This window comes from Pagrus major, chromosome 1, assembly GCF_040436345.1.
Source record: "Pagrus major chromosome 1, Pma_NU_1.0".
In the NCBI taxonomy this organism is placed as follows: Eukaryota; Metazoa; Chordata; class Actinopteri; order Spariformes; family Sparidae; genus Pagrus; species Pagrus major.
The window spans coordinates 28,201,466-28,223,912 of record NC_133215.1 but is presented as its reverse complement, the minus strand read 5'-3'; the positions used below and the strand labels follow the sequence as shown (position 1 = coordinate 28,223,912).

General features: G+C 40.6%; 1 protein-coding gene across 1 annotated transcript; it reads left to right on the top strand.

The window, feature by feature from the left end:
- Positions 1 to 18: 18 nt before the first annotated feature.
- Positions 19 to 22,439, top strand: bmerb1 (bMERB domain containing 1). Its single transcript, XM_073478587.1, has 6 exons — positions 19 to 616; positions 12,980 to 13,091; positions 17,305 to 17,378; positions 20,524 to 20,638; positions 22,121 to 22,207; positions 22,340 to 22,439. Exons 1-6 carry the CDS (start codon positions 301 to 303, stop codon positions 22,437 to 22,439), a joined length of 804 nt encoding a protein of 267 aa, XP_073334688.1. The 5' UTR covers positions 19 to 300.
- Positions 22,440 to 22,447: the final 8 nt, after the last annotated feature.

The following is a 22,447-nucleotide window of genomic DNA, read 5'->3' as shown; positions in this document are numbered from 1 at the left end:
GGGTGGTAGATGGTGCACGAGAAGCAAGTATCCTATCTTATACTGTATTACTTTATGACGTTCATTAAATGATAAACATATAACGTTACATTTTGTCGCCGATAAGCTTTATGAGCGTTTTCCATCGAATACTGGACGGATATGTGCAGTGTTTGTGATACCGCGGAGATTTCTGAACAGAGATGATGTAATTTGTCACATTTAGACGTTAGCTAACGTCAGCTAACTCACACATTAAGCTAAGTATTACATTTTGCTAGCACAGTATTTTATCGAACTGGGCGACATTAACTGTCAAATATGCGAAATTCGTTTTTGAGACATGTCCGTCGGTTTCCCTGGGTCACCAACGTCACACTGTACGGCTGCCTGTTCGCCGGAGGGGACTTCGTCCACCAGTGGTTTTCACGGAGGGACCAGATCGACTGGAGCCACACGCGGAACGTCGCCGTGATCGCGTTCAGTTTCCATGGTAACTTCAATTTCTTCTGGATGCGGTTCCTCGAGCGGACGTTTCCCGGGAATTCCGCCGGGATGGTGATGAGGAAGCTGCTGCTGGACCAGACCACAGCGGCACCGCTGGCTACCAGCGTCTTCTACACAGGTCAGCGGGGAGGCTAGTAGGACGAAAGGGGCGACACTTCACAGCTCCCCGGGGCAAACTGAGAGCCGGCCGGGCAGTTAATGGTTAACTTCAGAGCAGATCGCATGTCTGTCAATTTGTAACCTGACTCAAGTCCTCTCTTTACCCTCCTCGTGTAGTGTAATGATCAGCAGTTGATCATTGTCCTGTGAAACGAACCTTGACTAGCAGAGGTCAAATGAAGGGCACAAGTAAACTATATAGTATTACACAGTAATTTATGCGAAGAACTTGCGACACAGTTGAATGCTCCCTTTAATATAACTATTATGTCACATAGTAGTAGTAGTAGTTACATAGATAACTAGAGAAGGCAGTCTCCTAAAAAATTACAACGTGAATGCTGGATGTTGAATAGCTGACACTAAATTGCACTGCTGGCTTGAATTCGTATGTAGAAGCAGGTGAGGCAGTATGAAGAGTTGGAACAGTGGTAAAGGGTCTGATTAGAAATGGGAATTAAGATACCCCTGATAATGTATGAAAGATCTGACATTTTGACAGAAAGGGCAACTGAAAGTATGAATGAATAGTTAAGAGTTGAAAAAGTGTAGAAAGGAATATGAGCAGGTGGAAAAATGGAAAATATAGTGTAAACCAGGAGCTACACTGCATCGGTGAAGCACATGGTCTAGACCTACTCCAATTAAAAAGTATCCTAAGATAACTTGTTGTGAATTGGCACTATATATATACACTTGACATGGCAATGCTTGAATAATGGCTGGGAGCTAAACTGTATTGCACTGCATTTTATATGAAGAAGCAGCTGAAGGAGTATGTGTATTTGTAAAAGTGGAGAAGAGTCTAATTATTTTTTATATATACAAATGTATTTATAGTATTTAAAAGTTGAATTAAACTAATAATTTAAAAAAGATATGCAAATTGTAAGGTTTTAGAAGAGTTTTTTGCAGACGTTATAAATGAGTAGAAGTTGAAAAATGCATGAAAACGTGTAGGAAGGCATATGAATAGTTGGAAAAGTGGGAAAGGTATAAATGATACAAAATATAGTGTTTGCTGGGAGCTGAACTGCATTGCTTGACATATGGCTAGACTACATGCAATTCTAAATGCAGTATCGTAGGCAACTGGACGTGTTTCAGTTTCTTGAAGACGTGTCACCTCTCATCCAAGAGGCTTCTTCAGTTCAACTAACTGGAGGGGAGTTGCAGGCTTTTAAACTCTGTATGGGAGTGTCCTTACACAGTCGTTAGGGCCACTTGTGGGTCGTTGACCCAACCAACCTTCATGTGGGTGGCTAGGGCCAGGTGAGCCCAGGTGTGAATGGTTGTTAAGCTGTCTGGGGAGAGAACTCAGTACAGCATTGTAGGTGGGTGATAAGTAATGTCTTAGGCCACCTCCTCTGTTCAAAGACGGTCGTTCCAATTTGACATAGATGGATTCCTTTACTCCTCTTTCAAACCACCTGTCTTCTCTGGCCAAGATGTTTACATTGTTGTCCTCAAAGGAATGATTTTTCTCCTTCAGATGTAAGTGGACAGCAGAATCTTGACCTGAGGAGTTGGCCCTCCTTATTGTGCCATTCGTTTATGGAAAGGTTGTTTTGTTTCCCCAATGTACAAATCTGTGCAGTCCTGGCTGCATTGAACAGCATAAAATATATTACTCTGTTTATGTCTGGGTGTTTTGTCCTTAGGATGGACAAGTTTCTGCCTCAGTGTGTTGGTAGGTTTAAAGTGAACCAGGATATGATGTTTATTAAAGATCCTCCTGAGTTTCTCAGATGTTCCTGCGACATAGGGAATGATGATGTTGTTACGTTTTCTCGTCTCCTCCTCTCTGTCTGCTCTGGATTTTTTAGAGGTTTTGACAAGGGTCCAGTTTGGGTAGCCACAGATGTTGAGTGCTCCCTGATGTGCTTCTGTTCCTTCTCCTTCCCCTCTGACTTAGTGGGTACGGTCTCAGCCCGATGGTTTAAGGTTCTGATGACCCCCAGCTTGTGCTCCAGCGGGTGATGAGAGTTGAACAGCAAGTACTGATCTGTGTGTGTAGGTTTTCTGTACACCTCAATGTCCCTCAAGCGTCTGTCTTCTTCAGTGTGTACTGCACAGTCCAAGAAGGCCAGACTGTCTCCTTTGACATCTTCCTGTGTAAACTTGATGTTATTGTCATGGGCCACAGACAGTATTATATGTTCTGTGAAGGCTTCCACTTCCCTTGCTCTGATTTTGACCCAATCAGAGCCAGTCCAGTTGCCTACGATACAGCACTTAGAATTACCATGACCTGGATGACTGAGAACCTTCATCAATAAACTACATGCAGTTCATCTTTTAATAAAGAAGCAGCTGAAGGAGACTCAAAAATAGGCACATCCCATACTTATACATATATGTACATACATATACATCTCATTAATGCTTAATCAAAACAATGTAGGCTACATACTGTCATTAGACTGATAATACTTAATATTTTCACCAGTGTATTAATAACACAGGTTGAGAAATTATGACATGCCATATTGCCATGGTGATTATTTTCCCTAGTCCTAGAAGTCACACATTTCTACTGTGTTTATGGTTTCTTCAAAGTCTACCTTCACGTCTGTTTACCTACCACCAGCCAAATCATTTCCCAGCTGAGAGTAAGAGAATGAACTGTCACTTGTCTTTTTGTCACCCAGGTGTCAGCTTCTTGGAGGGCAAAGAGGACATCACGGAAGACTGGAGAGAAAAATTCCTCAACACATATAAGGTGAGTAGGAGCAGAGACACCCTGTCACAACATGTTCCTCCTGTTAGCACATTGAATCTTGTTAGCATCAAGTAACAAGTGCTGGCCACTTAAAGAATATAGTGTCAGCTGTGATATTGTGTGACAGATAAATTGTGCCTGAACCAAAATGTATGTGTTTATGTATTGTATACCCATAGTTCTGTGTATGCAAACAGTTATGTTATCATGTATTATTTGATTTTGGGAGAATTGTACTGGTGGCTCTCCTGATGAACTTATCTAACTCTGACTCCTACAAAGTTATATGCCTTTCAGTCACCAAAGTTGAAATATAATGTGAATTGTGAAAGTAGGGGTTTTCTCTTGAACATATACAAATGATTGTGTGCTTTCTGTTTGTGTCTCTTATTAGACAGGGCTAATGTTCTGGCCATTTATGCAGGTAAGTATTCATATCTCTAATGCATTAAATGTTAATTTCTAACCTTTGGGAACAATGTATGGTAAAGGTAATCTAAGATCATAGGTCCACTTACTAATGATTCTGAGCTTTCAATCACATATCACAGCCTCACGAAAAACCTGATGTGTCTGTTAGTAAGTGGACCTTTGAGTATAGATTCTCTTCACTATTAAAATCTTAATGTTCCTTACATTTCCATTAATTCCAGTAGCTGGTTTAATATTTAAATGGACACAATCTTGGAATTTTTGCAATTAATTTTGTGGAGCAACCCTTAAAAATATTTGACCTATCCCAAATATCATTCGTTATAACCCAAAACCGACAAAGTAAGGCCTAAATACTGTGGGGTGTAGACAATAGTCTCTGTTTGACATCTTATAACAATACGTGCAAAGGATTTTTTTTATTTTTAGAAACTACTTTTAAAAATGAATTATTTATGGATATTTAATGTAACATCCCAGTACATTAATATAAACACACTATCATTTTAATTTGTCTCCCTCAGTTTCTGAACTTTGCCTTGGTGCCTCTGTACGTCCGGACTACCTTCACCGGCTGCTGTGCCTTCGTCTGGGCCACCTTCCTTTGCTTCTCACGTCAGAGTGGCGACGGCACGGCTGGTGCTGCTCTTGCATGGTTGTTCCCTCCTAAAGAGGATGAAGCAGAGTCTAAGGAGAAGAAAGATGCTCCCCAGGAGGCAACAGTTGCATCAAAACCTATTCAGAAATGAAATGTGAAGAGTCAGTCATAATGGAGGGGGACAAAACGTAAAGAGAAAAAGCTGTGCACGAAACAGGAGACAGCTGGTCCAGTGCAGTCCTGTCTGTGGCAGATGTTGCACCATCACTGCCAGGGTTTGAGTTCAAAGTCTCACTGTGGTCAAACTAAAAATGTGTGTCCTCATGACGCTCTATGGTGCTTTAGGAAACATCGAGCAAATGGAATGTATATACAGCATATTTTGCAATATTCATACAGCACATCACCTCCATGGGGAAATGCAATTCCAACTTTTCCATCGCACAGTGAACTATCACCATGCTGCATTTCTCATCAGTTTTTTGTTTTTATAAATGCAGTCTTGTCTGCTCACATTTAGAACTAGAATGATACTGAGTAGAGTGGATACCTCTGCCAAGTCAACAGTCCCCTTTAACTCAATCAAGCCTAATCCAATATCAAAACAAACACAATTTACGACATACATAACTCATACCCAAATATGACTGATTTTCTTCATCAAGATTCCATGCATTATACCCTGAGAATAATTAATGAGATTAGCTAAAATGTCAAAAATGAGATTTTTTGCAATGTTAAAGAAAGTGAGAAAAAAATTCCTGGATCCATCCCTTTATTCAGAAAGTAATGGGGTCTATTCTGGGCCGAGACACTTCCTCCATCCAAGTTTCATCGAAATCTGTTCAGTAGTTTTTGTGTGATCCTGCTCACAAACCAACCGACAAACGGACACAGGTGAAAACATTACCATGTGTAATGATACTGGGATGATTAATGAGGACTTCTCTATCTATGACGGGAGCTGTGACAATGGGCAGAGTCCACTGCTTAACATCTAAATGAAAAACTGGAACCAGCGAGCGAAAGAATAATTTCCACAATGTGGAGTGGCAGCTAATAAATTAGCTTAGACTTTTAACTTCTAAACATCATATCACTCTCCTATTTAGCACATGTGCTGAGACTGTTATCTGTGAGCATGACAGAGTGCCTGATCTCTAAGGACTGCCTGCTTTTGTTCCAGTTTACACTCTGGTACAGTACAAGAAGTGCCAAATATGAATGCGCACAGGTACAGGTACAGATTGTTATATTCTAAAGTATATCTGTTATTAATGTATCGGCACATTCTTTATACAGGACCATAATGAGCTAAGACAACAGGAAATACAATATACAATAGTTTCACAAACAGTGCATCATTTAAGACCCAAACACTAAAACATATCTGACAATACATTTTTGAGTTCCACATTTTGACCTTCCACCCTTAACACTTTTAATGCTGTAATGAATGACTACTGAAGTTTACTTTGAGTTTGTCTAATAATGATTGATGAAGGTTGTCTCAAACATCCATTTACTTGAATGTGGAAATGCTGCCTGCCTGTTGTTGTACCTAATGTTAATGTGATACCGTGGAGCGCTCTCTATTGTCTCTCTTTGCACCATCTCCTAACTCTTCATACCGTTTGCTATTCTAACCAATATTTATCTGACCTCTTAGTCACAATGTTTATAGGTTTCCTTGTCTGCAGTGATTCTTGAAATGTAACATCAAATGCCTCCCTTTTATAAATAGAGTTCAGCTCAGTGCAAGGGCTGACTTTTATTCCTATATATAGAATGCACAAAGTTTTAGGCTAAAATGATCTCTTCCATCTCAGGCAGATAATTAACAAAAATATATTTTCATTCACTTGTGTTGCCATGTATTTCTGAAATTCCTGGTGTCACAGAGAGATGTGTCTTTTTTTATTTTTCTCTTATGGGTGAGTCTCAAATGTAGTTTGCATTCGAGACGCTGTGTGATTATAATTTTGATCTGTCACGTCGCTGAATTAATACTGTGAATAATATATTAATAACACTACAGTGTTTGAATTAGGGTACAGAAAAGCAGCTGTTCATCCCTTTTATCAGACGTAAAATTGCATCTATAAGTAAAATAAGTTATTATTAGTGTAGTGCTAGAGTGATTGTTCCTAATTACTATTGATATACTGATGTATTACACTGGAAAGCTTAAATCGATGAATATTCCCTTTGTTCATATCAGCAGCTGAAGACTAGGGGAATATTACTAAAGGTTGGCTTGGTACTTTAACAGAGTCAGAAATTTCTCAATGATTTTTGGACTAGTTTTGATATTACTACTGATCAATTCTGATGACTGTAATGTACTGAAACATTGATTCAATCGCAGCTTGCACTGTAGTTGCACACTAACTGTGGTAGAGATAAATAATATATATTGTTGAATAAATTATACCCATCCAGTTGATTCATTGTGTGAGTGTTTACTGATCATAGCAACACAAAACTGAACTTGAGTACTTGAACACAGAATTGTTTGTTAGAAATGATCTAGTTTTATTCTTATGCTTACAGTCTATCTGAAATATTACATGCACCTCTGATATTTTTATATCAAAGGTGCATCCAGGGTGTGTTTTGGCTTGTGTTCAGACAGAAATATTACTCATACCTCTGTATTACTCATCGTTTAGATGCAACTGAAGCTCCGACTCCATCTCTTGTGGGAATATACTGAGCACAACATGTACTTTGAAAGGCCTGCCGGGTGCTGCTTTGCTTTTTATCTGCAGCCTGTGTTTTTGCTCTCAGTTTTGGTTAATCAGACAGTATTTCCCTGCTTCTTAAGAATTCAAAAATTAAGCTTCAGGCTCCTTTTAATAAAGCTGTTTCTAAATGTGTAACAGTCTGCTCAACCTGACTCCAAATTTGCCATATGCAACCAGACCCCCTCATCAGGAAACACCTGCCACTTAAAGGTGCAATATGTCAGAATTGGTCACCTTTAAGTCATACTAGTGACAAATAGGGACAGCATATCAACAGAATAAGTGCTAACTGCTGCTTACTATTCTTTTTTTACATCCACGATCTGCAGCTACTGTTAGCATTTTAGCTCAATTAGCAGTGCAGTTAGCTGGACTATCAGGGGAGTTTTGGTGTTTATACCACTGGTACAGGAGTTTGGTACACGTGGGAGAAAGAGGTTTTCTGGGCCAGGGCCATAGATTTATACAGAAGAACAAGATTCCTGTCCTGTGAACAGTTTCACAGATGTCTCTTTTATAATGGCGGTCTTTGGGGAAAATGCTTTTTGTGCCACAGGGGAATTTTTAGTTGTAATACTGCGAGTGGCCAGATTGGAAGCAACGCTGAGCGGCATCCTCTGGGGGCCTGGCTGGGGCTAGCTGGTTAGCATGCTAACTTCAGTGGATATCTCCTCAACACATAAAGTCAACACTTTTGTTTCTTCACATTGTGTAGATCATTTGTTATTTTTTGGAATGTTTTAAACGATAATTCTTACATATTGCACCTTTAACCTTTGGCTCTTATTTCTTCCCGCCAGATAACAACCAGAGGTACACTTGAGAGACAACATGTTTAAGAGTTATTACCCCCTGCTAGCTTTCATATTCCTTTATTAATAATAAATACATTAAATATATCCAGGAAGAACTTTGGCATATTTAAATATAGGCCAACTAGAAACATATTCTTGGACAGGCTGACGTTAAGAACTCATATGTGTGCCTTTTGTTTTATTTTTAACGTCATCTCGGTGCCAGTGGGTGTCTCCCAAGTCCTCACATCCCTGCCCGCACTGCGCATGCTCTCCACATCCTCACCTCCATCCGCACGTCGAGGGACTTGAAAGCTTGAATAAAGATGCTCAACGTCTCGGGTCGCTGGAGCCTTGTCACTGGGTGAAACTGAGTTATCGGGAAGGACGCACGCAGACGGGAGAGCCGCGTAGATTCAGCCCAAAGACTCGCACTGCATCCTGGTTTTATGCGCGCGGGCACTCCACCGACATGGAACTGAAGAAATCTATTTCGGACACCGAGCGCGCGCTCAGGAGCTACGGCGCCGTGTCGGAAACTGCATGGACGACGGACAAAGGTGAGCGTCCTGCATCCACATATGATGCTGTTTTACCGCCCGGTGCTCAGAAAGAGCGAGTTTTCGTCCCAGTGTTTCCAGCGTATGTCTCACTCTGTGAGCAGAAATGGTTAAAATGTGACTCACAAAGGTTCGGGACGGTATCAATACCGCTCCTCGGTGCTGAAAGGCCCATTAATTCCACTAAATGAACACTGTGGGTATTGCGAGGTTTGTGAATGAAATTGGGCCAAGGAATATAGGCGACCACAAAAACAGCAAACCCAGCGCATCTGGAAACTTGTGGTCATTGGATTCAGTCTGAGCTGATGCAGAAACCTGAAGCAGGACCAATATACAGTATGCTATGAGTCAATACCCTGGTGAATAGGCTGTATACTCTTGATTTCAAGAAAGAGGGATGTTCGAGTTTGTGGCAAAATTAGTGAAAGATAGTAGTTTGAAGTCTCTTTAAATTGTACAGGGGGTGAGCAGAAAAATATCAACACAGCACAAACTACAGCCTCAAAAATGACTGTACGGCTGGACTAACCCCCCTTTCAGTTTCAGCTAAAAATGAACATCATAAGCTGCAGATCTGAATTAATTAAATCATTTTCTCAGTCACTGGAATTATCATTTGGTCTATAAAATGTTATTAAACAAAACACTAAAAACCTGCATGTGTCAGCCTAATGTCCAAAACCCAAAGTTGACCAATTTACAGTGTTATGTGCATTTTATTTGCACAACACCAGTAATTGGCATTTAAGTTTCTTTTAATTGACATAGCAATCTAATTGTTTCAGTTCTAAACAATACCACAAAGTACAGTCTCAGAAATGACCACAAAGCTGAGCAATTATAAACATTATCAGCTGCAGGGCCATTGTATTGGATGTTTCCGTTATTTTGTCCCATTATCAAAGCCCAAGTGATAAAGGGCGATGGATGACGCATGTGTTGACGGAAGCAACCAAGTGATAACGTCCTTTAAGATGTGTCCTAGTCGGTTCCACTGAGGATAACTCATCAGGAGAGCAGGGTGTGAAGAAACTTCCAGATTAAGTCAGAGAAGAGGGGGAAAAAATGCAGTGGATATTTTTAGACACAGATCCAGTCATTGCTCTCTCTCTCTCTCTCTCTCTGTGTCTGTCTCTCTCTGTGTGTCTCTGTTTGTGTGTGTGTGTGTGTGTCTGTCTACCACAAACACACACACATCCTGACAAAAAACAAGACAGGTAAACCAGAGCGAACTCCCCCTCAAGTTTATCTCCTCTTATTTCTAAAGCCAAGACAAATACTGCCTGTGTTTATCTTGCATTTTCTCTTTTGTGCTCACATCTGTATTTTTTTTTTATTTGAAGGGTGGGGGTGGGTGAGGGTGGGCGAGGGTGGGTGGTCCACATGCAGCAGCCCCAGCCCCAGCAGCAGCAGCAGCGTGTATACAGTGTGACTGCAGGATGTGTCAGGGGTGTTTGCATTGGTCTGTCAGATACAGATGCTGACATTTCCCTGTTGGCGAGCCCCATGTGGCTACTGTACCAGGCACGATCCATGCTCTCCAGGCTCTCCAGGCTCTCCAGGTTGTTAATTCCTCATCAAACCACAATCCTGAAGTACACTGATGAGCCAGTTTGTTCTAATGAAACTGGTTTAATTCAAGCCGATTAATTATGTGTTGAGGACGCTGGTTTACGTCTGCAGGTGTTGTGAGGAGGAGTGCCTGAGAGTTAACCTCACCTGTCCCTGGTGAACAAGCTGCTTTTAATTAGGGAGTGTCAACGCACCTTGGTCCTTGTAATGTTTTTAATGCTGAGTATGTGTGTGCAGCTTGTTTAGATGAGAGGGAGCTGTTAAGACATTATTGAGCTGGCGTGGTGCCACCAATCCAGACTTAATGCAGCTTGGTCTTATTGATGGGTAACACGTGGCGGTGAGAAAGAGAGAGGAGCGGGCAAAGACAAGCAGGACAAAAACAGGATAAAAACTTACCAAACTTTAGCCCCCGGCTGTTTTTCGTATTGTGCAGCAGTGCCATGGCATAATAAACTTTGCCTCTGCCGTCTTTTGTCAGCAGACACGTTTGGGTGATGATTCAATATCAGCGAGGCACAAACAAACCAGGGCCCGCCTGTGCAGACTTCTGTCTGCTGTGGTGAGTCAGCTCTGTCCTCAGCAAGCATCCATGAAAAGTACCACGAACGCAGACTGCAGTTTGTGTTGCTGCAGGAGGACGAAAAGCTGATCCAGTCCTCTAATGTGGCAACACACACTGTGGATGAGTGTCGTGCGTCACATTTGACAGCTCAGGATTAAAGATGCAAATAGTTTGTTTATTCAGACCTTTCAGCTCGTGGACTGGGGATGTTGTCACAGTGTAGTCATTACAAAAAGGATCACTTCACAGTCAGCATGGACAAGAGGAAGGATTACAGTAGATTAATCTGCTAATTGTTTTTAGGATTGATCAATTGTTTTGTTTATTAATTGTCAAAACATTGCTCATTACAATTTCCCAGAGCCCAAAGACAGGTCTTCAAATTGCTTCTTTCTTCCAACCAATAGTCCAAAACCAAGAATTTTCATTTACTGTCATAAATGACAAATAAAGCAGCAAAGCTTCATGTTTAAAAAGCTGGAACCAGCAAATGACTTGAAAAATGATGAATCGATTGTCAAAATAGTTAGCAATCGCTTTCTTTCAATCGACTAATTAATTAATAGACCAGTCATTGCAACTCTTCAGTGTCCAAATGTATAGATAACATAGGTTTTTTAAAATGTGAACCTGTCTTTTAAGTCATATTTAATCACAAATGCTGAATTATCTCTGGTTCCAGCCTCTCAAATGTAAAAACTTTCTTGATTTTGTAGCCATCTGTGATTATAAACTGAATATCTTTGGGTTTGGGGCTGTTAGTGTGATGAAACAAGACATTAAAAGACATCACCTTGAATTCTTGAAATTTGTAAAGGTTGTTTTTCAGTATTTTCTGACGTATTATAGACAAAACTATAATCCCATTAAACAAGAACATAATCAGCATATCAATCAAACAACAACGGTTGCTCACTGCCTTAATGTATTTTTTCGGAACATGACAGTAGATATTAGTGTCATGCATGTTTCCATTGGCACACAGTCTCACTATGGTGCATCGGCTGGCTCTGTGAAATATTCATGTACCGCATAAAAGTTGAAGATAAATGTTAAAGATTCAAGCCTGCAGAGATACCAAGTGAAGTTTGACACATTAGTGCGGGTATGTCTTGTCACTATCGTCTTGAACAATGTTTTTAAGATTATTTACTTTCATCTTTTAAAGGAGTTAAATCTTTCCACCTAAGTGGTATTATCGTTGGTGAAGTTTTCCTCAGAGTCACAAATAACAACACAGGACAAAACGTGAGTTTATTCATTCATTTAGTCTATAATAGAGATGTGAAAGCAGACAGAAATGATGCCAGGCTGCCAACTTGATATCCACGAATACTGATTTTTAGCCCGGAGTTTGGGTGATGTCCCAAAAACGCTCAAACCTACACTTCCCATAATGCAACATGGCTGGTGAACATCCACATCTTACAAATTCCACGCCCCTAGTTTGTAACACAGGTTTTCTATTGATGGATCTATGATTTGCAATGGAGATAAATCTTTAGTATATTTAGTGAAAGACAACACGCTAACACCAATAACCGACTTCCTCAATTCCACACTTCAGATATTTGTGTTGACAAATCAAAATCCATACTGTTGCTTGTATGTTGTAATATGCTGGTAAAGCTGGTCAGTATGTTGCAAGAGCCTTCATTTGCAGCGGCCAGTGCATTGATCTGTCCAGTACGTGTTTGGTCAATGCAGTAAGTGTTTAGTGGTAGACATGGAGAATGTGAGGTCAGCCTAACCCCCGGTCAGGGAGGAATGACCCAATCATCTCATTGATCCATGTCAGAAGGAGAGTATTTTCTCAACCAGCTTCTACTGTGGAAAAGGAACTCAAAGTGGCAGTATAAAACCCTGCTTTTCCTTGTGTCACACATGTTTTCACATCATCAGTGAATGGTTCTTTCAATAAAAAGGAGTCATTTGCACCTGCTGTGAGAGTTTAACATGCTGCTTTCTGCCCAAATATCATGTTCTTGGATGATGTGAGTGGACACGTCACCGGGAGACGAGGTGAGAAATGTGTTTGCCAAGAGGCTGACGCAGCCAGAAAGTTTTCAGTGATTTAGACAGAAAATTAGGAGCTCCATGATGCATTTGTCACATAACATCATTTACGATTAACATCCTAAGTTAGATCCAGGCGCAGACAGCTTTTGTCTATCTGAAGCAGAGCTGTCCTTGTAGAGAAAAACAATACCACTACAATGTTAGATGTTTGTTTATCTCATTCTGCCTGCTTTTAAAGTCTCCTGTTCCTGTCCTATCTTTTTTTTTCACCCCTTATTAATTTTTTACTCCATTTGTGCCTCCTCCCTCCCAGGTCACTCAGACGTGTCCATGGCAGAGAGCACCATGGCTCCAGAGGAGATCGAGGTGGAAATGACTCGTATCCAGCGCCTGCGAGAGGTCCTGGTGCGCCGGGAGTCCGAGCTGCGCTTCATGTGAGTTGCTGATTTGTCAGTTTTTTGTGTTTTTCTAACACCGAAATGTAACAGAGCGTTCACTATAGTTTCATAGCAATTCCTACCGCTGTTCTTGAGTTGAACACGAGGTTTGCTGCGTTGCCGTGACACAGTGGACACTGGTGACGCACTCTGAAGACACTCAAGTGTTTTCTCCTTGTGACATAAGTTGGCTCTTTTAAGGCAGTCTGATACTGAGGGAGGAGGAGGGAGCCCATTTGTCCATTGATTATGCAGAGGGCTGGACATACCAATAGCAGCTGAGTGAGTCACCATGATGAACTCGTCAACATTAGCTTCAAGGATTATGGATCAGTGTTTGGAATGAGTTACTGTATTTATTTCCTCTCTGCCTTTATCACGGGAACACTCTGTGCAGCATGACAACGTGGATGTTGAGTCTAATACTGTAGCAGTACATTTTGTAAAGTAACATCTGGTGTCTCATATTGCGTTATAGAGACTGGATCTGAGACTAAACATTATTTTCAGCATCACTATCCTCTTACAATAATAATCATCCTCTCACTGTATATATTGTTCATTAACGCCAGCTGCTCGACATACAGTATGCGAGCAAATATGAATTAAAGAGTCCCAACTTAATATCAGTTTACTAACAGCAGCAAATTCTGACATTTTCACTTGAATTATAACTTATCAATAGGACTGTATGATGTGGTATATTCAATTATTTTTGCAGCCTACTCATTTATTTTATGCTGATCAACTAATTCAGCTAATTGTTGCAGCTGTAAGACAGACTCACAGATCACGTAGGGCTGGACGATACAACTGTGAGATTATATAAATCTCTCAACCAGCCAGGGATTTTGTTATGTCACATACTGTATGCTTAATATCCCTTAAAGTTAAAAACGTGTTTGTTTTTTTGTTGTTGTTTGAGCATAACTGTGCAGAGTTTGACACTTGAAGGCTGTTTTCACATTCATCTGCTTAAAGTGTAAATTTTCCTTGTGCTCATCAAAAACCCGATTTTAAGAGGCTGGCCTTTGAGCATGACTTGTGACGTGTGATATCTTTAGTTATATTAGAACTTTAAGGCATATCACTGATCAGTATGATTTTTGCATTGATAAAGTAAAAAAAACAACAAATTTTTCAATTTTGACATCATTTCTGTCCAGTTTCTCCATTTACTCTCTAGAAATGTTACTATATCGCAATATATTGATATCATAATATACAATCACACATACTGGGATAGAATGGATGGATTTCCATTATCAGGATAATCGTGAATGTCCTCAAATGAAAAAAGGCAAAAAAAGGCTTTTTAGTTGTTAACGTACAGTCCTGTATAGTCCAGATCATTCTAATCCTAACCATGGCTGACGGCAGAGCTTGTTCATAATATCCCCCACAAAAAAAGTTAAATCTGATGTGTAGAAACATATTCAACGATCACAGTTCGCACTCCCATCTCCGTTAGCACAATATTATTTCTTAACAAAATGTAAAGTCTAGTATTTGAGTACGTTTTAGTTCCATTTTAAGACTTTTCAGCATATTTTGATGATAAATTGTGAATTGCAACTATTTTGTCCAGGATAATTGTGACATGAACATGACATCTAATATTATTGCACAGTCCTAGTATACGTGAGGAATCAAACAATTTTAGTGTAGCTGAAAAGTTGCTAAACAGTGCAGGTTTGTTGTTCAGCTGAAAAGATTCACCATATCTTGTTTTTGATGTTATAGGATTACGTAGTGCTTTAGTTTTTTGTTACGCAGAATATGCTTCTCAAAAACTGCTGTAAATGAGCCAAGAAAAACTGCATTACATTATTATAAAGCATCCAATATTTCAGCTTTATAACACTGAATTGAAAGTGGAAATACAAGCCGCTGTTTATTTTCCGGTGTTTCCAATTGTCTCTCCACTATAACATATCAAACTGAACAGTAACATTTGTGGGTCATTACACCCTGAACATCTGCAGCGTGATGGCTGAGGTGTCGGATGAGGCCGAAACACGTCTTAGAGAGCTCACTCAGTTGATAATGTTCGTTCACACGCCCACGTGAAAGGCTTCATTAGGCCGCCACACTGCTTATTGCTTACGTCTCTGTTGTCAGGCTCTGTTTGACTCAAGACGGCTCATAAACACACACACCCCACACACACACACACACACACACACACACACACACACACACACACACACACACATACACACACACTCTAACTAGCAGATGGAGTGTCAGAGTGCAGAAGCTGCTGGAATCCACAGATAGCACAGAGAGAGTGAAAAACGAGGCGGGAGGAGGGAGAGAAAACAGAAGGGGGAGAAAAAAGCTGAAGGGAGGGGTCAAGGGGGAGAAAGAAAGAGAAGGGAGGTGTAAAACGGAGCACAGGGAGGAGGAGGAGGAGGAGGAGGTGGAAGCTATGGATGAGTCATCGGCTGATCTATCACAGGGAGAAATAATTCTGTGGTGGCTGTCACAGCTCCGCAGAGAGAGAGAGAGAGGCGGGGATTTAGGGAAGAAGGAGGGAAAATGCTGAAGCCCTGAGGTCTCAGAGAGCAGCATGGATTGATTTATGTTGTACGTTTTCCATCTGCACACTCTCATGATGAGTGACACATCTGGGCCTGAAGCTGTGATGTCTGAATGACAAGTACAAGAGTGGAGATTCGCAGGACAGCAGAGGGATTGGTGCTAAAATGATTTCTTGATCTATCAATTATTCAATCCACAGAAAATGTATTCACAAAATTGTAATAGTTGATTAATTGTTCAGTGATTAATTAAGCAGCCAAACATTAACTTTCAGATGTGCAAATGGGAAGAATTGATGCTTTTCTTGAGAGCTGCAACAATTAAGTGATTAGTTGAACGAAATCAATGAGTCGCCAACAGTTTTAATAATTGATTAATCGTTTCATTTTTTTTTAAACAAAAATGTCAAACATTTGCTGGTTACAGCTTTAAAAAATAAGGATTTGCTGTTTTTTCTTTATGATAGCAAATGAAGAGTCTTTAGTGGGGCTGACCCGGACGCTTCGAAGCTTCAACCGTTGCCATGGTAATAGACGCCCAAATCAGTATTCCACAGCCTCCATGTTTGTTTGTTGTTGTTTTTTAATGCATCACATCAAAAATGATGACCACCAGTGCCCGATATGCCAAAGGAAACAGTGATAAGTGCATATCACAAGTCTACAACGGGTTTGGCTTATCACATTAAAACTGTAAGTGCTCAGCCATTTTGAAATTGCTTTGAATATTCACAGTTATTCTCTTTGAAGCTTCGAAGCCCCAGAAATGGTATTTGGGACAGCTGACAACTGTTGGTTGGACAAAAGAAGCAATTTTAAGATGTTGGACATTGTAATGAGCATTTTTTAGTTTTTTGACATTTCATGGACTAAATGGTTAATTATAATAACAATTAATTGTGAATCTACATACAGAAGCCCTACATTTCTCTGATTTATATTAACTGTAATTCGATATATTTGGTTTTAGACAAAATGAGACGATTTAAAGACTTCTTGGAAACTGTTATGGGGATTTAATGGTTTTCTGATGTTTTATACAATAGATTTAATGTATTAGATTAGATTAACCCTTTCAGTCTGAGGTCAAAAACAGCATTTCAGTCCTACTTGTATTTATCTGCCTCTCAAAGTCTCTGGGGATTTGTCTATTAGCTTTAAATAGAAAAAAGTTACATAGAAAATAATTACTTTATGTGCATAACTGCACGTAAGATTTGTAATAAATTACACATATGTAGAATTTTGTTTCACTCAGGGAAAAAATCTGTTACAAAAGGCATTTTCTGAGAATTGTGAAGGGGTCACATACCCTCGCCCATTAAAGACTAGACAGACACTAGTACAGAAAAGCCTCTTTTCCCATTTAGGAGAATGCAACACAAACACAAACTCTGATGTGCACATGTTGCTCGGATCATCATAACAACAGCAACATAGAGCCATAGATTTATGTGAAAAGCTTTGACTGACACAGTTACGTCATCAAGACATAACATTGGTGCCTGACAGCTCATTTTTAGTTCATTTCTTCCTTTGTTTCACTCTTCAATATAACTTTGCCAAACATCGTTTCAAGTGGAAGTGGATGCAGCTAATGATATCTGCTGTTCTTTAATCTGATGGAAGCCAGTGATTTACTGTTTTCCTTCTCGTGTTTTTTCTAGGATGGATGACATTCAGCTCTGCAAAGACATCATGAGTTTAAAGCAGGAGCTGAGACAGATTGTCGCAGTACCAGGTACAGTTTAAACACACATACATACACACAAACACACACATATACTTTCTGTCTTCTGTCAACTTCAAGAAAATCAGCTGTAAGCATTACAGGAAATAAACTACCCAGAATTGTCCCTCTGTGTGCAAAACTGTCCGCGCTCCCTGTTTGGACTCCTGGCGGAAAGTGCTTCTGTTTGCAGCTCACCAGAGTCCCATAACCTGAGCAGGCATCACAGTGATTTATAGGATGTGTCGTTACGCTAAACTACGCAGGATTGATCGTAAGTCTCTTGGACTTGGTGGAGTTATGAGGGAGAGATAATCATACACACACAAACACGCATGCATCATCACTGTGTAGGCAAGATGAGCTGAGAGGAAGCTTTCCAGGCAAGAGGTCCAAAATGAATTTCAGTAAACACTCATTTTTTTACTCGAGGGATGTTTCTGTGGTGCGTTTGAGGGGCAGAGTGCAGAATCAAATATTAGTTTAACTCCGCAGTCCAGTGTCTGTGTCTGAAACACAGTGAGAATGTGCTGAAATGATTCACTGACGTCAGCTGTGTCACACGTAGAAAGGCATACATCGAGCTCTGCATACAGTGAACCTGGCAACAGCACTCACTGAGTATTTACATCACGTGTAAGTGTGTGTGAGCGGGAGAGCCTGGTGTCATGTTCAAACCAAAGACACACATAGCAATAAGTCACACGGATGTCAGTCAGCTGTTCACAAGGGAACCAACCAGTGATCTGTCAATCACAGGTTTTTACACCACTTTTCAACCCTACAGAGTACAGAATGAGGGTAAAATAACAGGACACTACAGCAGTCCTGGGGTAAATACAACTGTTGTAAATCTTTATGTATGAATGCTGTCAGGAAGGCACTGATCTACCTCTGTGGTCATTCCTGATCCCCTCAATCGTGGCGTAGTTGATTTGATTCAGGACTGTCGTCAGGATTTTAAAAATACTGAGGTCATGACCCCCCAGTACAACCCCACAACCCTCCTGCCCCAGGTACCAGAAAAAAGAAAGCTGACAAGACAATCCCAAATTAAAGCAATCCTACGCAACTTTTCCTGACCAGCAGGAAATGTGTCAACAAGTGGCAGTTAAATGTCAAAATGTAGTTGAGTAGCATAAGTAGAAAAGAGTCAGAGAAGTTACTCAGTAATATTAGTTGCAAAGCAAAATCTATTTTAAAGACACCCTGTGGAGCCGTCGTAGTGCTATAGAGCAGTTTTTTAATGAGTGGGTCCCTGTTTTGTTTGGCTCGCACATGAATGTGCACGCAAGTCATGTCTAGCCAATGGCTGACATTATTCCACTAATGACCTTTGTGCCACGTTACATAGCAATTTTAGTTTAAAACTTTTTAAAAAATTAACTAACATTATCAACAGATTGTGAAGTGACAACAATGCTGATGTTATCTCAAAGCCATCTATGTAGCTATGGCATGCTAGCCAACTAGCTCCAGCCTGTTCTGTCTCGTAAATATCACTTTGTAACATCAATAGATATTAGTCCGACAGCCCCTTTTAGTTTAAGCTGGGAGATGTATGCCAGCGTTTAGTGTAATAAATGAACTACATAAATAAGTCAAGAAATAAAATACTCTTATTTCTACTTTGCTTACTCAACAGAAAAATACCACCATACACCTTCTGAATTCAAGTTTCTCTCTATACTCGTGACTCTTCCTGTGACCCGGTCCAGATAAACTCTATGGCCACTGGCTCCACGGCTAACTGAGCCAAGAGCTATTTAGCTAACAGTAGCTAGCCACAGCCGAGGGCCGCTAACAAAGAGCAGCAGCTGTCGGTTATTCTGTTGAGTTGCTGCCCCCTTTGTGTTTGTAGTTACCAACAAATTCAAATTTTGTTAGAGCTCAAGCGTACATAATGTGTTTTGGTGAGTAACACTGAATGTAAAAATAACTTTTATTACCCTAACCCTATGCAAGAAAACTCAACATGGCACCTTCAAGTTAGCTAACATGGCAGTAGCTGCCATTAGCCACTGTGAGGTGCATGCTAGACTTGTATAAGAAATAATGTGTTACAAAATGTAAATAACGTAGCTTTGAGCTTGCAGCCATATCACACTCCCTCATCGTCAGGAAAAAAACAAAGGAAAAAAAGGGAAATTATCATTTAGATTTTTCATTTTTTTTTTTATTATTTATCTATTTAATTACATTTATTGTTAATTATAGTCACATTTAAATATATATTGAGTTTAAAATGACTGGAATCTGCCCATGAAATGTCCTCATTGTCCTTAATGATTCAGCTTTGGTGGCATTCCAGTAAATCAAATAGCCTCCCTATTTGTTGTCCGCTCCTATGCATGTGGGATTACTGGTCACACAACCTTCAGTGTCACACAAAAAAACTGCCCCTCATTGACATTCCCATGAGCCACTGGGGCCTCATGTGTGCAGTTGTTGGGGGCTCTGGCTGCCCATTACTTCACTCCAGCACAATGAGTCACGTGACAAACAGATCCTGCTGCTTGTTCTGCTCCTTTGACATTGGGTTTGTAGCCGTGCGGCCCTCAGATCGTTCAACCCTCGGGGGGATATACACTGTAGCTGCAGCGCTCCACTTTATTTCCGGATGAGGAGAAAGAGCTGATGTTTGCAGTCGTTTTTCAAACCCCCCCTTCCCACCTAGCCTAGATACAAGCAGTGTGAGACAACCTACCTTTGCAGCTGTCTGCGCATATGTGTGTGTGCACTTTGTTTGTTTATGTGTGTCTCTTTCTGTGCTCTGGGGTGTGAAGGTTAGGAACGTGAGACAGAGCAAAGAGGATGTTAAGTTCGTGGGTGTGCGACTGTGAATGCAAATCCCTCCGTCAAATGAAACATGAAACAGAGCTCTCGAGCATTTACATAATTAAGTCAGCGCCTTATTTGTCATAAATTATACATGAGGGGAGAGTCATGGGTCTGTTTGGGATGTGACTCAGTGTTTAAGAGCCAGCTGACTTTGCTGTAAGGTCAGCTTGTTCGGGTCAGTTGCAGGTGACCGAATGTACGGAGCTTTCGAGCAAAATATGAAGGTTTCAGATCAGACTGCTTGTCACTCCAGCCATCCATTTATGTATGTGTTCATCAGTGTCTTTCTTTCATTTTCCTGCTTCCTTTCCCCCAGAGAAAGAAAAAACCAAGAAGCACAGGCAGCGGGAAGAGGAGCTGATCCTGAAGATCCATAAGCTGGTGCAGAAGAGGGATTTCCTGGTCGATGACGCTGAGGTGGAGAGATTAAGGTAGAGCGCTCCCACATACAGGCACAGTTCATATCCGGGGGGACGTCTGCAGGAGCTGACCGTCTGTTTGTTTATCCAGACAGTGTTGGGTGGAACTGTTTATTTATTCATTTGATAGACAGAAGGAACAGTAGGAAGGAGACTCATTAGAGTAAATGTGTGGAGTGAATGTGAGCATGACTGAGAGGGTGAGCAGGGTCACTTCATCATCGCAGCACTGCCTGCTCTGTGTGTGTGCCTGTGGGAGGCTTGACTGATGGCCGCAGCTCTGCATTGTCATTTTCTACTCCCTCCCGCTCTGTGCCCACAGATAACCCACAGAATGTGACAGAGATAACTCTGTGATATAAAATCATGTGAAATCACCAGCGTGGGATTAGATCAATGAAAATCACAAAGAAATCCACAGTCCAGCAGCATTAAACATCTTTAACAATTCGTTTAAGCGGTCTTTTGATGTTCACGACTACCATGCATTGTCTGCTATTTCACACAGTGGTCACATTCTGATAGTAGATAGATGGGAAAGTATTTCAGAAGCAAGAGTATTTGTGAAATTTACCTGATGATGGTGCGAGTTAAGAAGTAAAGTTTTCACCAAATTTATTACAATTGATCCCAATTTGATGACCGTCCATTCAACAGCTGTCGCAACATTTTACTCAAAAACTCTGAGGAAAAATCATGGCATCACCAATGTCAGTGAGATTTTATGGGAACATTGGCAACCCATCAATAGTTATAAAGAAAGTTCAGTCTGGACCAAAGTGCCAGACACACAGACTGACATTTACACCCCTTGAGCTATACAGTGGCTTATGGATACAAATTATTGTTTAAAAAAAATAATATTTTTAACCCATTTCCCCAAAAAAGAAACAAAAAGGCCAGGAATTATATGAATCATTCCTCAATCTGTACAATGTGAACTAGATATAATATAATGCAGTGTAATGCATTTACATCTTTTTCATCTTGTCTTGTAAAAATATGTCAAGGAGATATCTTACATCTGGCTACCATCATTTTTCTGGATTACAAACACAATTTGGCAAATGGGTTAGAATGTATTTTTATTGTGCAGCAGAAAGATCCAGATAACTATTGTGGTTTTATCTTATAAAGAAACGGATGCTTTCTGTGATCCAAATGTAACAGGCTGTTTTTCATAGCAGACATTTTGATGTGTCATAGAAGGAAAATGTGTAACTAATAACATTTGACAGCGGCGTCGTAAGTCAGGAAGTCATGAAGGTGAGCCACGTGCACAGTACCAAGACCATGAAACAAAATCAGCTAAATAGAATTCAGCCCATGACTGATTTTATTATTTACACATGTGCTTTTCCGACTGCGACACGTCACAGTGTCTTCTTTGAAAAAGGCCTATTCAGAGACACAAACTGTGGTCATGCTAGAGTGCCAAGTCTATAAATCAGGTGTGTTCAAATGGCTGACTGCATGACTGTATCTTAAACTCAGGGAGCGAGAGGAGGACAAGGAGATGGCCGAGTTCCTCAGACTGAAGCTGATCCCTCTGGAGAAGAAGCTCAAAGTCACACAAAGTGAGTGACCATGTTTGGAAACACACACACACACAGTCAGAGAAGTGCAGGAGTGTTGCCCACTTTCATTTCCACATCGTGATCATCTCTTTTATTTTCCTCTTTCTTCATAACAAGATCCTCCAAAGCCCAAGAGACAAATCCTGGAGCCGCCTCCCAACAAACCATCCATCACCAAGTCAGGAGTGGCCATCATTAAGGATTGCTGCGGAGCCACCCAGTGTGCCGTCATGTAACTGACACA